The sequence below is a fragment of the Triturus cristatus genome, chromosome 12 (genome assembly GCF_964204655.1).
Source record: "Triturus cristatus chromosome 12, aTriCri1.1, whole genome shotgun sequence".
Classification (NCBI taxonomy): Eukaryota; Metazoa; Chordata; class Amphibia; order Caudata; family Salamandridae; genus Triturus; species Triturus cristatus.
In genome coordinates, this window is record NC_140595.1 from 778,105,387 (window position 1) to 778,118,826 (window position 13,440).

The 13,440-nt window shown below is 43.8% G+C and overlaps 1 protein-coding gene across 2 annotated transcripts in view; it reads right to left on the reverse strand.

The window, feature by feature from the left end:
- TNFSF13 (TNF superfamily member 13) overlaps positions 1–13,440 on the reverse strand; it is a 166,026-nt gene that overhangs the window by 18,667 nt on the left and 133,919 nt on the right. For both annotated transcript variants that reach the window (XM_085637825.1, XM_085637826.1), the window contains exons 3-4: positions 11,433–11,480; positions 1,290–1,408 (exon numbers count right to left, since the gene is read on the reverse strand). In XM_085637825.1, coding sequence (XP_085493951.1) covers positions 1,290–1,408; positions 11,433–11,480 — 167 coding nt within the window. The remainder of the gene's footprint in view (positions 1–1,289; positions 1,409–11,432; positions 11,481–13,440) is intronic.

The following is a 13,440-nucleotide window of genomic DNA, read 5'->3' on the forward strand; positions in this document are numbered from 1 at the left end:
CTTCGCAGTTCGGGCTGGACTGTTCCCATGAGGCACAGGGTCAGACTGATTTGCATATGGCCATGTCTGAACTGGGGTGGCAGAGTGGGCTAAAGAATGGTGATGGATCAAACCCAGATCTGTTGACTGGGTGTGAGTGTTTGATTGGTTCTGATGCTCCCTCCATCACCACCCCCTTTTGTACCACTTTGAGCGACCACACAGGCTGCTCAGACCAATCACGACGCTGCTCATGCAGCGTCGCAATTGGCTGTGAGAGTCTGCTTTCGGTGCTGCCAGTGCAGAAGAAGAGGATGGAGGAGAGGCATGCAGTGGTGGCTGCGGCGAAGGGAAGGTAAGTTAATTTTATCCATCCCCCCCGTCCCACTATTCCCATTCGGAGGCGACCGCCGCAGCCCACACTGATCCTAATAAATAACCTAGGGCCAGATGTACGACCATTGGATTTAGCGCCTCGCAACTTGCGACAAATTGCGAATCACAAATTGCGAGGCACTAAATCCAAAGTACAATAGTGTCAGAGACACTGTTAGCGATTCCCAATGGGGTCGCAAAATGCGAGGCTCATCAATATTCATGAGCCGCTCACAATTTGCGAGTCCATTGGGAATGGCAGGCCCTCCCAGGTATGGTGGCCTGCTGGGGTCAGCAGACCACCATGTCTGTGACTGCTTTTAAATAAAGCAGTTTTTCTTTTAAATGCAGCTCATTTTCCTTAAAGGAAAACGGGAAGCATTTAAAAAAGAAAAAATGTAACGTTTTCGTTTCATTTTTTAAGGGCAGGTAGTGGTCCCTGCCCACCTGCCCTTAAAAAATATTTTTCCCTGCATTCCCAAAGGGGAAGGGGTGGTAAACTGTGACTGTGGTCGCAAAAGAGTCATGCATACCTGGAGGACTCGCTATTAGGAAGGGACGCCCTCAGAACGCCCCTTCCTAATAGCGACTCGCTATTCCTATTGTGCGAGTTGCAAATAAGGTCGTACATCTGGCCCCTACTTTTTTATAGATCCTCTGTTAGAATATTAGTGCTACTTCAGGAAAAGACTGAGGCGCATTGGCAGAGCTGTGAGTGAAGTTTATTTCTGAAATTGCAGGCTTGGTACGAGTCAGGAAATAGGTGCAGAGGCTGAGTTGTTTCTATGGGTCCAGGTATTGCAACAAGGTGTCCTGGGGGTGAGAAGTGACTTGCACTGACAGATCTACCTATACTCTCACCCAAGACAAAGAATACCAGGCCAGAATTGGGGTACATTGACAGAGCTTGTGGGGCACAGTAGGTTAGGACTTACCTGGCTGTACACAAGATAGAGGCCACCTTCATCCAGGGTGATGGCTTTGCCCCTGACTTCAAATGCGCTGCCTTGAGAAAGGAAGGGCTTCCACTCCAGCTCTGTCAGGTCTTTCTCATCTAGGCAGAAATGCCACCATTAGGAATTATATCACTTGTGTACTCCATGCTGGTTATCTAGCAAGGCTCAAAGTGTGCATGGAGACATTTAGATCACACAAGGGTTTGTGACACCAACCTCAAGATATACTGCTATGTGGGATATACCACAGATGATCCACAGAGGGGCAGCACCAATAAAGGATGCTGCACATGTTTTTGTCTAAATCATGGACATGTGTGTTGCTGTGAAGTCTAAGCTGGTGCTATCTACTAATCAGGTGCTTCAAGGCACTAAAGCACATGTGGTGTACCTGTAGGACTGACCAGCCTAGTAGTTACCATTATCAGTTCCATTGTGATGGGTGGTGTGTGCCGAATGTCGCACAGAAGCTCCCTCCCCCCACTTATCTGAATCCTTCCTGGTTTACAGGGCTCGCTTACTGACCATGAGTTTCATACCTCTGATGGTTGGTAGGGTCAGGGAATGTGCATTATTATACAAAGATCTTCCAGTAAATTTCAGCAGGTTTGACCTTTCAAAATTTACCTTTGGAAATGAGAAAGTGTTTCCCTCTCCACACTTCAGTGTGTGGGCTGCTGATTAAAGACACTTACGGTCACTTTGTGGTGAGAGTTTCACACCTTTAACTATGGCGGCTGCAGCATGGATGCGCTGATGGTACGGCAAAGGTGCTCCAAAGGGAAGCCTGTCTGCTCCTGGACTGCGTCTATAGTGAGGAACCCTGGTTCATCTCTCTACCCACTGCAACCCTGCTCCATGCTCTCAACCCCTGGCTGCCGCTTGCCGCACGGCTGCCGCACCACACAACAGAAGGAGCGTTCACATGCACCTTCTGCAAGTTCTCATGACCCCCACCCCCCTACAACCAGCATTCCTGCACCAATAGCACACATCACCCCACTTACTCGCACAAACCATTCACCTGTTCATGCTCACAGACCCACACAAAATTCCAGACTCTCACGATGCATGCTGACGGAAGTCTGGGACCTACTGACATCGCTTTCCCCTGACTTCTGTTTCTTCACAGAAACCTGGTTAATTGCCTCCGCCTTGCCCTGTATTCCTTTGGCTCTGCCTGACAACTACCAACCGGTCAGAATGGACAGGAAATCCAGACCTTGCCAGGGTTGCTATTACATTTTGCAAACCTATTAAGGTTCAAATCATTGAGTCATTAAGGATGACTGGGTGGATCTGTGTATATCTAAACTTAAACTAGAAACAGGTCCTCATTGGAAGGGCGCTCTAGTCTATCACCCTCTAGGGTCTAAAACAGACGTCAGCCATGTTCTGATTGAACGTATCGCTCCCTATGTACTTTCTTCTAGTAATTTCCTTTTGTTGGGAGATTTTAATTCCATGATGAGGAGGTCCTTAAACTGGAGGTTGCCGGTCTTTTCGAAGAGTAGGAATCACTAAACCTAGGCCAATGTATTACATGCCACACACATTTTGCGGGCGGCCATACTTTACACCTGCTCTTTACTAACTCTCCTCTTCTGGTTAGTGAGGATCCTCTCCCCCTACATGGACAGATCCTCGTTTGATCAAGTTTCGGATTGCCATGACTGGTTGTCCAGGAACAGTCTTCAACTGAGTAATGAGAAAGACTGAGGATTTGCCGTTTGGTAAAGTGCAACATCTCTGGTCCTCTGACTGGTGGCCCGCAGAATTGGGAATCTCCCTGTGCCCCAGTCAGTCAGCAAAAAATCTAGGAATACAAATTGACTATGAATTGACCATGAAAAGTCATGTAGCCGTGACAAGAAGGATATGTTTTTCTACAATGCGTCTCCAGAGGAAAAAGTTTTCTGGCTTCCTGCCTCGGCCAAGAAAACACTGGTCTAGGCACTGATAATCAGTCGCCTGGGTTACAGCAATGCTTGCTTATGGCAGCCAACAACCCTCATCTAACGAAACATCAAGTTGTGCAAAATACCGCTACCCAATTAGTTTGTAACCTCCAAACAGGCTCTCTGTCAGCCCCCATCTTCAGGTCCCTCTATTGGCTACCAGTCAGAAAGCGCATCTTTTTCAAGTTATGCTGCCTCGTCCACAAAGCTCTACCAGGCAGATCCTCTCAGTATCTGAAGGACAAACTGCATCATTACTGTCTCGCTCGCACATTGAGATCCAGCGACAAGTCAATTTTGTGCATTCCTCGGATTCGTGCCTCAAGATACGATGGCGGGGCTTTTTCTTATACGGCTCTGAGGGCAAGGAATTAACTTCCTGGTTATCTTCATAACTGTGTGGACTTTACTCAATTTAAGAAATTGCAAAAAAGCTAGTTATTTTAATGAGTAGATGCAATACATGAAGAGACCGAGCGACAAGATAAATCTTCGGGTGTGATTCACTGTGCTTTATAAAATGGATACAACAAACAAATGATGGACGGAATGCTGACAATGCAGACATTCTCCCCCAGTCAAGAGATCTGGGTTAAATCCATCGTTCTTTTGCCCACTACGCCACCCCAGTTCAGACATGGCCATATGCAAATCAGTCTTGACCCTGTGCCTCATGGGAACAGTCCAGCCCGAACTGCCAAGCCATGTCTTCCCTGGACCGGAATCAAGCATCCTAGGACCGGTTTCTGGCTATCAGCCGTCATCAGCCAGGATAGCTTGACTCCAGTGGCGTAGTGAGCACGGGTCCCACGTCTGGGAATACCCATCCCACTTAGGGCGAAAAGCGTTTCAACAAACAAATGATGGACGGAATGCTGACAATGCAGACATTCTCCCCCAGTCAAGAGATCTGGGTTAAATCCATTGTTCTTTTGCCCACTACGCCACCCCAGTTCAGACATGGCCATATGCAAATCAGTCTTGACCCTGTGCCTCATGGGAACAGTCCAGCCCGAACTGCCAAGCCATGTCTTCCCTGGACCGGAATCAAGCATCCTAGGACCGGTTTCTGGCTATCAGCCGTCATCAGCCAGGATAGCTTGACTCCAGTGGCGTAGTGAGCACGGGTCCCACGTCTGGGAATACCCATCCCACTTAGGGCGAAAAGCGTTTCAACAAACAAATGATGGACGGAATGCTGACAATGCAGACATTCTCCCCCAGTCAAGAGATCTGGGTGAAATCCATTGTTCTTTTGCCCACTACGCCACCCCAGTTCAGACATGGCCATATGCAAATCAGTCTTGACCCTGTGCCTCATGGGAACAGTCCAGCCCGAGAATGTCTGCATTGTCAGCATTCCGTCCATCATTTGTTTGTTGAAACGCTTTTCACCCTAAGTGGGATGGGTATTCCGTAAATAGCATTCCCAGCAGTTGTATGTGTTTGTTGACTCATTGTGGCCCAATTCTGCAGCCACAATGGAATGCATCTTGCATTTCAGCAAGCCTTATGTCAGTAAAGTGTGAGGCCAACTTGCTGCTGCAAGCACAGGCAGTATTTTCTTTTGAAATTGAATGTCGGTCGCACTCCTTGTTAGGTCTCGATAGTCAGCTTACTGTCTCATAATATTCTTAGGGTGCTGTGGGATCCTCTCCCCTGATCAAAGGTATGTAACGTATACTATAAACAATGTGCCTTCCCACTGGAAGGTATATCCCAATTAGCACTCCTCTGATAGCTTCAAACTTTAAAGACACGTAGTCAAGTGTAACTGTTCAATTACGACTGTTTTATTGACACAGTAGTAAATTCAAACTGTTTCCTCAGTGTAATCGTTGTATTATTAATTCACTCCACTTATACATTTCAATGTTGGTGACATCGTATTTGGGTCACAGGATTAAATCAAAGGGTTAAATCCCAATGCATTTCGGGGCCACAATGCAATGCATCTTGCATTTCAGCAAGCCTTGTGTCTGTAAAGTGTGAGGCCAACTTGCAGCTGCAAGCACAGGCAGCATTCTCTTTTGCCCATTGTAAGAAAAGTCCTACCAGTCCATCCAGCTGAAACCCCAATCAGCCATAGAGACAAATGCCCATGTCATCATGCTGTTGGGGCAAAGTGGCAGCCATTTTGCCAAATTGGAACTGAGACCATTTGTTAACACTGCCTACACGTTGGCGTGTGAAGAGCTACCTGGTGTTGGAGTTAGTGTGTGTTGGAGTGCAAACACTGATGGCACTGATGACTGCCTTTGCTATCCAGTGACAGGCACCGCTTTGTTAGGAGGTCCTCCTATAAACAACGTGACAACCATCTTCAGTATTACAAATCTGGTGGTGTTGTTTGTGAGGTACAGGAGCCTCCCTCTGACAATTATCTTGGAGGTAAAGGAAATTGAGTTGGTTTTTCTTGGCCTTTGATAGTATTGTTTCATTTTGAAACTGTTGACATTCACTCTTTAATTTGTATAACCTGCTAATATTATTAGACAGTATTGGTGTCTATCTTTTCTACTGTACAAGTCTTCCTCCGCTATTTAGAAGAAACGGAGCTAGCGGTAACCCTCTTGGACAGCACCGGATTTGTGTGTTCCCCTTTGTGTTAATAGGTGATAAATTCAATTACACCCTCTGTGTGCGCTCTCGACTGGTACCCGCTAACACAATACCTCCCCAACCTCTGGGGCAAGATAGGAACATAGACAGCAAAAGGCGCACCACAATTTCAAAGTAGATCAAAATCAGTCCATATACATTCAATTTTTCTTTTTCAAAAAGATCTTCTTTATTTTTCATATGTTAAAATGACATTTACGAGCAGCCAGAGCAGCTGGCTGCTCGTAAATGTCATTTTAACATATGAAAAATAAAGAAGATCTTTTTGAAAAAGAAAAATTGAATGTATATGGACTGATTTTGATCTACTTTGAAATTGTGGTGCGCCTTTTGCTGTCTATGTTCTTCCTCCGCTATTGTCTGGTTTTCACCGGAAGTAAGCACTTTTTGCCATGCATTGTGGTATAATTTCTTTATGAGCGAGACTTGTCAAAAAAGCATGAAGTCGGAAAGGACTTCGGCTGTTTAAAATGATATGCCCACAAATTGATGGGGATTCTTTTGATCAGGACAGGAAGGCGTTATTGCTGAACCTATTAAGCATGGAGGGAGAAGCAGAGTTTTTGTACATTTGCTACTGTTACTACAAGCTCCGGAGGGGGAAGCCATGGATTACAACTGCTTTAAAGAAGCACTGGACAGATGAAAGGTTCATTTTAGCAAGAAGCCACACATAGTAGAGGAGAGATGAATGCTTTACACCTGGCAACAACTAGTCAATGAACCCATTGATTCATATGTCACAAGCTTCAGAGGCTTAACTGCGAGCTGTGGTTTGGGATACATACATTAGGGATCATTAGATGTTCCATCAAGAAGACCCAGGAGCAACTTCTTAGAAATTGAAATCTGACAGAGACCATAGACACTGTCAAGAGTGTGGAGCTCTCAATTTCATCTTTTAGGACTCAAATTGTGGAGTCTAACATAAAGCGGTGGCGCAGTGTCTGGAAAATACATTTCTGATATGATCATCCACGACAAAGCAGAGAAAAGGGTCAACAGACACCCTTTGTAACAATATCTTTAAAGGTAACTGTACACGTTGTGGTTCTAAAAGTCACCCAGCCTCTTTTAAGTCATCTCCCACATTGAGAAAAGAGTGTTTCAAGTGTGGCAAAACTGGCCATTTTGCCAATGTATGTTTAAAAACTGTTAAACCTCTAATAATTTCTTTGGTACAGGACAGTGGTAGCCAAGAAGACTCAAAAAGAAACATCGTTTTAAGGTTTATAGAATATGTGCAAGATGAGAGTGTGAATTTGGTTTCCAGTCAATCAATGTCTGATCAGAACGATTCTAATGAGTGCCTGATCAGAATGGTTCTACTGTTGTGGGTATGCCTGGCTGTGTCGTTTTAGGTATTGGTGAAGAATATTTCAAGCCACCTAAATGCACCATATGATAGACAATGAGGAAGTTCAAATTGATGGTTCACTCAGGGTCTCCTTTCACCATATTTCTGATAAATGTTTCAATCAGTGTTGGAAAGAAAACATATTCAGCCACATTACATCAAAGTTTATGTGTATGGCAGAAGTAATTTCATATGTTGAGTTATTTTATTACCAACATTAGGTTTTGGGACAGACATATTGCTGGAAAGGTATATGTTGCAATGATGGCCAATATGTGTCCTTCATTATACCCCACAGGGCTTTCAGATATACTAGATTGCCGGATGGCTTGGCCTCTGCCACCACAGTATTTGGGCTGAATCCTGGTGTATGCTGATTCAGAACATACTCTGAATTTGGACAATATGTTAGGAATTTTGTAAGACACTGCCGTAATATCCAGTTAGAATTATTTTTCCCAGTGACGTGGAATACATGGGGCACAAGATCTCAGAAAAAGGTTTTTTTCTTCCAAAGGCAGATTTAATTAAAGCTATTAGAGAAGTGTTCAAGCTAACTGAAGAGCACAGGTCTTATATGGATTTGTGCAAGTGTTATTCACGATTCGTTGATTATTTTTCCTTGCTGGCAGCTTTGTTAAGAGCTTTGTTAAAAAAAAAAAGGATTCAGGGTCAAAATGTCTTTAGTTAACAGAACAAGATAATGCATTTTAAAAGAAAAGAAGTTGTTTTAAATGCAGCTCCTTTAAGCCCTTCTTCGCATTTGTCTTAGTGCATTGTCATGATGGATGCTAGTGCAGTTGGAGCAGGAGTGGTTTTCACTCACACACCAAAGGAAATGATGGACGGAGTGTTGAACAATGCAAGCACTCACCCCCAGTCAACTGATCTGGGTTTAATCCATCTTTGCCACTGGATTCAAGCAAGCCTGGCTGAAGACGGCTGAAATGCCAGAAACCGGTCCTAGGAAGCTTGTTTCCGGTCCAGGGAAGGCATGGCTTGGCAGTTCGGGCTGGACTGTTCCCATGAGGCACAGGGTCAGACTGATTTGCATATGGCCATGTCTGCACTGGGGTGGCAGAGTGGGCTAAAGAACGGTGATGGATCAAACCCAGATTAGTTGACTGGGGGTGAGTGCTTGCAATGTTCAACACTCCGTCCATCATTTCCTTTGGTTTTCGCTTGGTTTTCACTCACATCAAGGCAGGCAGAGGTCATTGTTGCATTCGCCTCATTCACTGATCATTGAAGTTAGTTCCTTTGTCAGTGAATAACTTTGGCCAAAGACTGCTCACCAAGACTCTTTGCTTAAAAAGGCAAAATACTTTGTTCTTGATGGCTGACCAGGTGAAACAAATGGACTCTAAATTACAAGTAATGTGGAAGAAGAATCAGGACATCTGTCCTGAAGCGGATTTGCTTATGTAAAGAAATTACTTTATTTCTGCCACAGACTTTCGGTCCCAAATCATAGCCTTGGCACATTATGGTCCCATTGGGGAGAGTGCTACAAACAAAAGTGAGCCCCATATACTGGTAGTCCTTCATGGATGAACAAATTAGCTTATTTGTGCAAAACTGCACACATTGTGCCAATACGGATAACGCCTCGGAAATGCTTCCAACATAAGTATGAATTTCCTTATGCTTCCTGGTAAGAGCTGGTTATAGATTTGTTGTGTCTTTATGAGGGTTGGTCTTGTGGTACAGCTTATGCCATCACTATAAATGACTACCTGTTCTAAGTTAGTTGAACTAAAATGGCTGAACAATCCCAATACTGATTCAGTCACTGAGTTTTTAGAAGATTGTTTTCATAGAGAGGTTATACCTGCCTCTATTGTATCTGATTATGGAGTTCAATTTACCACGCAGAAGCTGAATCCATTTGTTGTCCTTTTCAGTATTATTCACAAACGCACTGCACTATATGCTCACAACATGAATGGTCTTGTTGAAATATCTAATAGGGTTGCGGAGGAGGGTGTTCAGCTTGAACTTAGGTGTGGATTTAATGTTCAAAAACATATCTCTAATCTGGTTTGGTCATATCATTGCAACCCTTACACAGTGCCACAGGTTTTACACCGTTTGTACTACTGAAGGGGAGGAATCCTCGTACAAAGTTGAATTCAGAATGGCTCTCGGGGTCTTTGAAAACTTCTTTCTAAGAGACTATGTAGAAGATGGTGAGAGAGGATATTGAAAAACACAATTCAAAATCGAAATATCTTCTGAAGGGAAGGGTTATATTTTGCAAGTATGAGATTTTGTTAACGCCAAAGACCCAATATGGTTAAGAAAGGGGAATCCAAGTATTCAAAAACCTTTAATCTAGTATATGTGTGGAAAATGTCCAGCACTTTTGAATCATATTTATTAATGAAGCTTGTCTGGATTCGACAAGTTTAGTAGAGACGTGTAGGATGCAAAAATTGAATTTTTGCTGATTCAGATTTTTCAAGTTACTATTCAGATTGCTTTAAAGAATGTAATTGATGTATTACAAGACATAATGTGGAACAAGCCCAATTCACTTTAGTGACAAATCACTGTGATTCTAGAACAAACACCATTTGTGATGTTACGCATTGTCCAATCAAGAATGTTGGTCCACAGCCCGCGACACTGCTAGTATAGAGACCGCTACCCAGATAGCCTCTTACTGGTATCTTACCCCAGTTCGCCTCCACAGAGGCAACCCGGAGCGAAGCGTAGACTGCTGGAGGGGCTGTGGCTCCCTGGGCACTTTGCTCCACTTGTTGTGGGACTGCCCCCCACTAACAGAATATTGGACTAAAAGTCTGGATGATATAGACTCACACTTAGACACACAAATACCCAGGTTCCCCGCATACACTGTTTTGGGCTTGTCTAACCCCCTAACCTACCTGCTCAAATCCCATAGAGGGAGGCAAGTGGGATTAGCACTGGGGGGCAGCATTTCAGAACATCCTCACTCATTGAGATTCTAGACACATACCGACATGTCAGGGTTGGCTTCACAGATTATGGTACATATCAGGGATGGAGAGTATCGCTTCATCTCTTTCCGCTACGAGGGCATCCTTTAGTCAGATATGATGCCCATTTCTCATGCTTCTGTCTACAGAATTCCTGGAGCTCACCTGACCCAAATATCTGCGCACTCTCAGGTTGATGGATACCTCCTCCCTACCTGGCAATGATGACACTTGACCACTTAAAGTCGAATTCCTTGTGTTGTTCACATGACTTGTTTGTCTTCTTTCTATACCAAGTACTGGGGAGGGTGGGAGTGGGAGGTGGGTATGTTACGGGGAATGTTTACTGTTCCCGAACGAGATAACCAAACCATGTTCATATGCAGAGCGATGTGACGCTCTTTTCTTGGTATGTTTGCTATTTAAACGTGAATAAAAAAGCTTTAAACCACAACATTACCTAAGATGATCTATAACAGTCTATTAGTGTCTATAATATGCCCAAAAATGTACCACAGTGACCTAAAATTATCTACAATGGCTTACAAATTTCTACGATTGTCTGAAATGGTTTATAATGGTTTACAGTGATCTGTGATTATGTACAAAGTCTTTGAAGATCTACATTGAACCAGGATGGTCTCAAATGATCTATGATGATCTCCGATAGTCTACGGCGGTATAATGATGTAAAATAATCTATCATGATTTCCGATAGTCTACAAAGATCTACAAAGGAATACAATTGTCTAAAATGATCTCTGATGAGTGTGTTTTTGAGTGCATATTATGATTCACAGCAATTTACAGTACCTTTTAATAGTCAACAATGGTCTACTGTGCTCTGCAATGGTCTTCATGATCTCTGGTGGCCCACAGCAATCTATACACTCTACAGTGTTCTGTAGGGACCCACAGACCCCATATCTAATTTCTTTAGACAGGGCTGTCTGTGGAGTTTATTTCAAACAGTTTATACAAATACAGTGTTGTGCCTCTAACAGGTAGACATGCAAAGAGAGACTCAGCAATCTGTATTGGGGGGTGGGGGGAGACGAGCAATGGCAGTCAGTAACCGGGAGAGGGAGATGCCAGGCTAAGTAACTGTTGTGAAATAGAGATATGTTAAGGTTATGCTATAGATATTGTCATAGTACACATCTGCCATGGCTCTGTAGTGACAGAGTTAGTAACCTGTGCTAGCCTTTAAAGCAGGACTTACCGTTGGAAGAGAGCGAGGCAGGAACCAAATGGATGATGGACCGCTTCTCTGAAACGTAAAGACATCAAGCATGAAAGGTAGGTGAGTAAACCCCAAACATATACACAGTTGCAGAAGTCAAAGTGAAAATGCAGATGGCTGCCGCACTACTACATAGTTCATACAGAATACCGGAAAACAGAAAAAACCCTTGTCAGGAGTTAGGGGTTCACATCCACCCACTGTTGATCATCTCTTGCAAAGCCACTGGAAGAAAGCTTTGGCTCATAGTCTAGATTCCACAATTTCAATGTCACTGTTCTTTCTAATTACATTTTGTGCAGATCACCACATTAGTGGCAGATCATTCAATGTCATGTCTAGCATATACCACTGCTGTGGGCAGCCGCGGCCCGTGCAGGTAAGAGCGGTGGGGCCGGGTGGGGGGGGGGATTTCGACAGATGATGACAAAGAAAAATTAAATAAATAATACATTTTCCCTCATCATCATCTGTTGAACCCCCCCCCCCCCAACCTGGCCCCACCGCTCTCACCTGCATGGGCCGCGGCTGGCAGTGGGTCCTGATTATCAATTAGTGAACTTTGCTGCACTTAATATTATAGCCAAAATATTGAGGACAAAAATATTAACAGGTAAGTATTACAGATTTTTATACCTAACTCCAAATATATAGACCATAATAATATGTATCTTTTTTTTGTAGAAAAATGTTATTGATTTTTTATAGGTTATCAAGAAACCATTTGCCTTGTACGGTGAGAATAACCAAAGCAATCGCATCGTTACTAACAAATACAGTTGAAGCAAGTCATACAAAGGTACCTCACCATCCGGACCAAAGTCAATACAGTTGGTTTTTAGAACGTCAGTCCATGATAGTCCCACCATTTCTTCCAAATTTATCATATGTAAGAGGGCATCCTCTAGCTTCATAAAATGTTTCCTCCAGTTTACCACACCATTCCATTCCCTTAATCCATGTGTCCATGGAGAGAGCCACCAGTAAAATCTAGTTGTGAGCAATGCTGCGCTTAGCAAGGAGCATGGCCAGACGCACCAAGGTCCTGTCCTCCTTAGGGTCACCCATCTCATCTAAGATCCCAAGCAGAGCCAACTTCGGGTCAGCATCAATGTTCATATCCACCACAGCAAATAACACGTTTAGGACGGTGGACCTCAAGCCTTGAATCACGGGGCACTGCCACACCATATGAAAGAAGTCCCCTGAGGAGTTGTTACACCTGTGACATGACAGGGAGTCCGTCAGCTCCGCCCTCCACAGGTGGAGAGGGGTCCTATACGCCTGATGGAGATATTTCGATTGGATGTAGCGTGGTCTGGCAGGGATAGCTAACGTACGGATTAATCATGCTGGCGTCCTGCCAGTCCGCTTCATCTAGGGGCCCTACCCTTCCTCCCACTTATCTTTCACGTGGAGCAAAGAGGTGGTTGAGTGTATCACAAGGGATTTGTAAATCTGGGAAATCCCACCCTTATCCAGGGAACCCAAAAGGATTTTGTTTTCTAGGTGGCTATATTCAGGGAGGTCCCCGAGTTTGTCACTATGAGCATTAAGGGTATGATATGTATCTTTAAGGTATGTAGATATGGCATTAAGAATAGTATATCTATACTTTTCTGTGTGCACTTACCTCTTGGTATTTTGGACCTCAACACTTCGGCCACGATAATAAGGCATCACTATATTCCCTATTCGAAATTACAGGCTACAACCCAAAGTTATTATTGCTGTCTGTGAAACTATGTAGGATGAGCTACATTGATATAACTGAGATTTCTGAGCGCTTTTAAGAACTTTATTTACGTTTGTGCTACAGGTTTGAGTTAGATCTGTGTATATTAAACTAAGATGGAAAGACTCGAAGTCAAATATAAAATTAAGTACAGTAAAGCAGTGAACCTGTCACAATCCAATAGAGCATTTCATTAATGGATCAATGTATGCTGACAATAGGAAACAAACAGGCACATGCATCAAACATGCC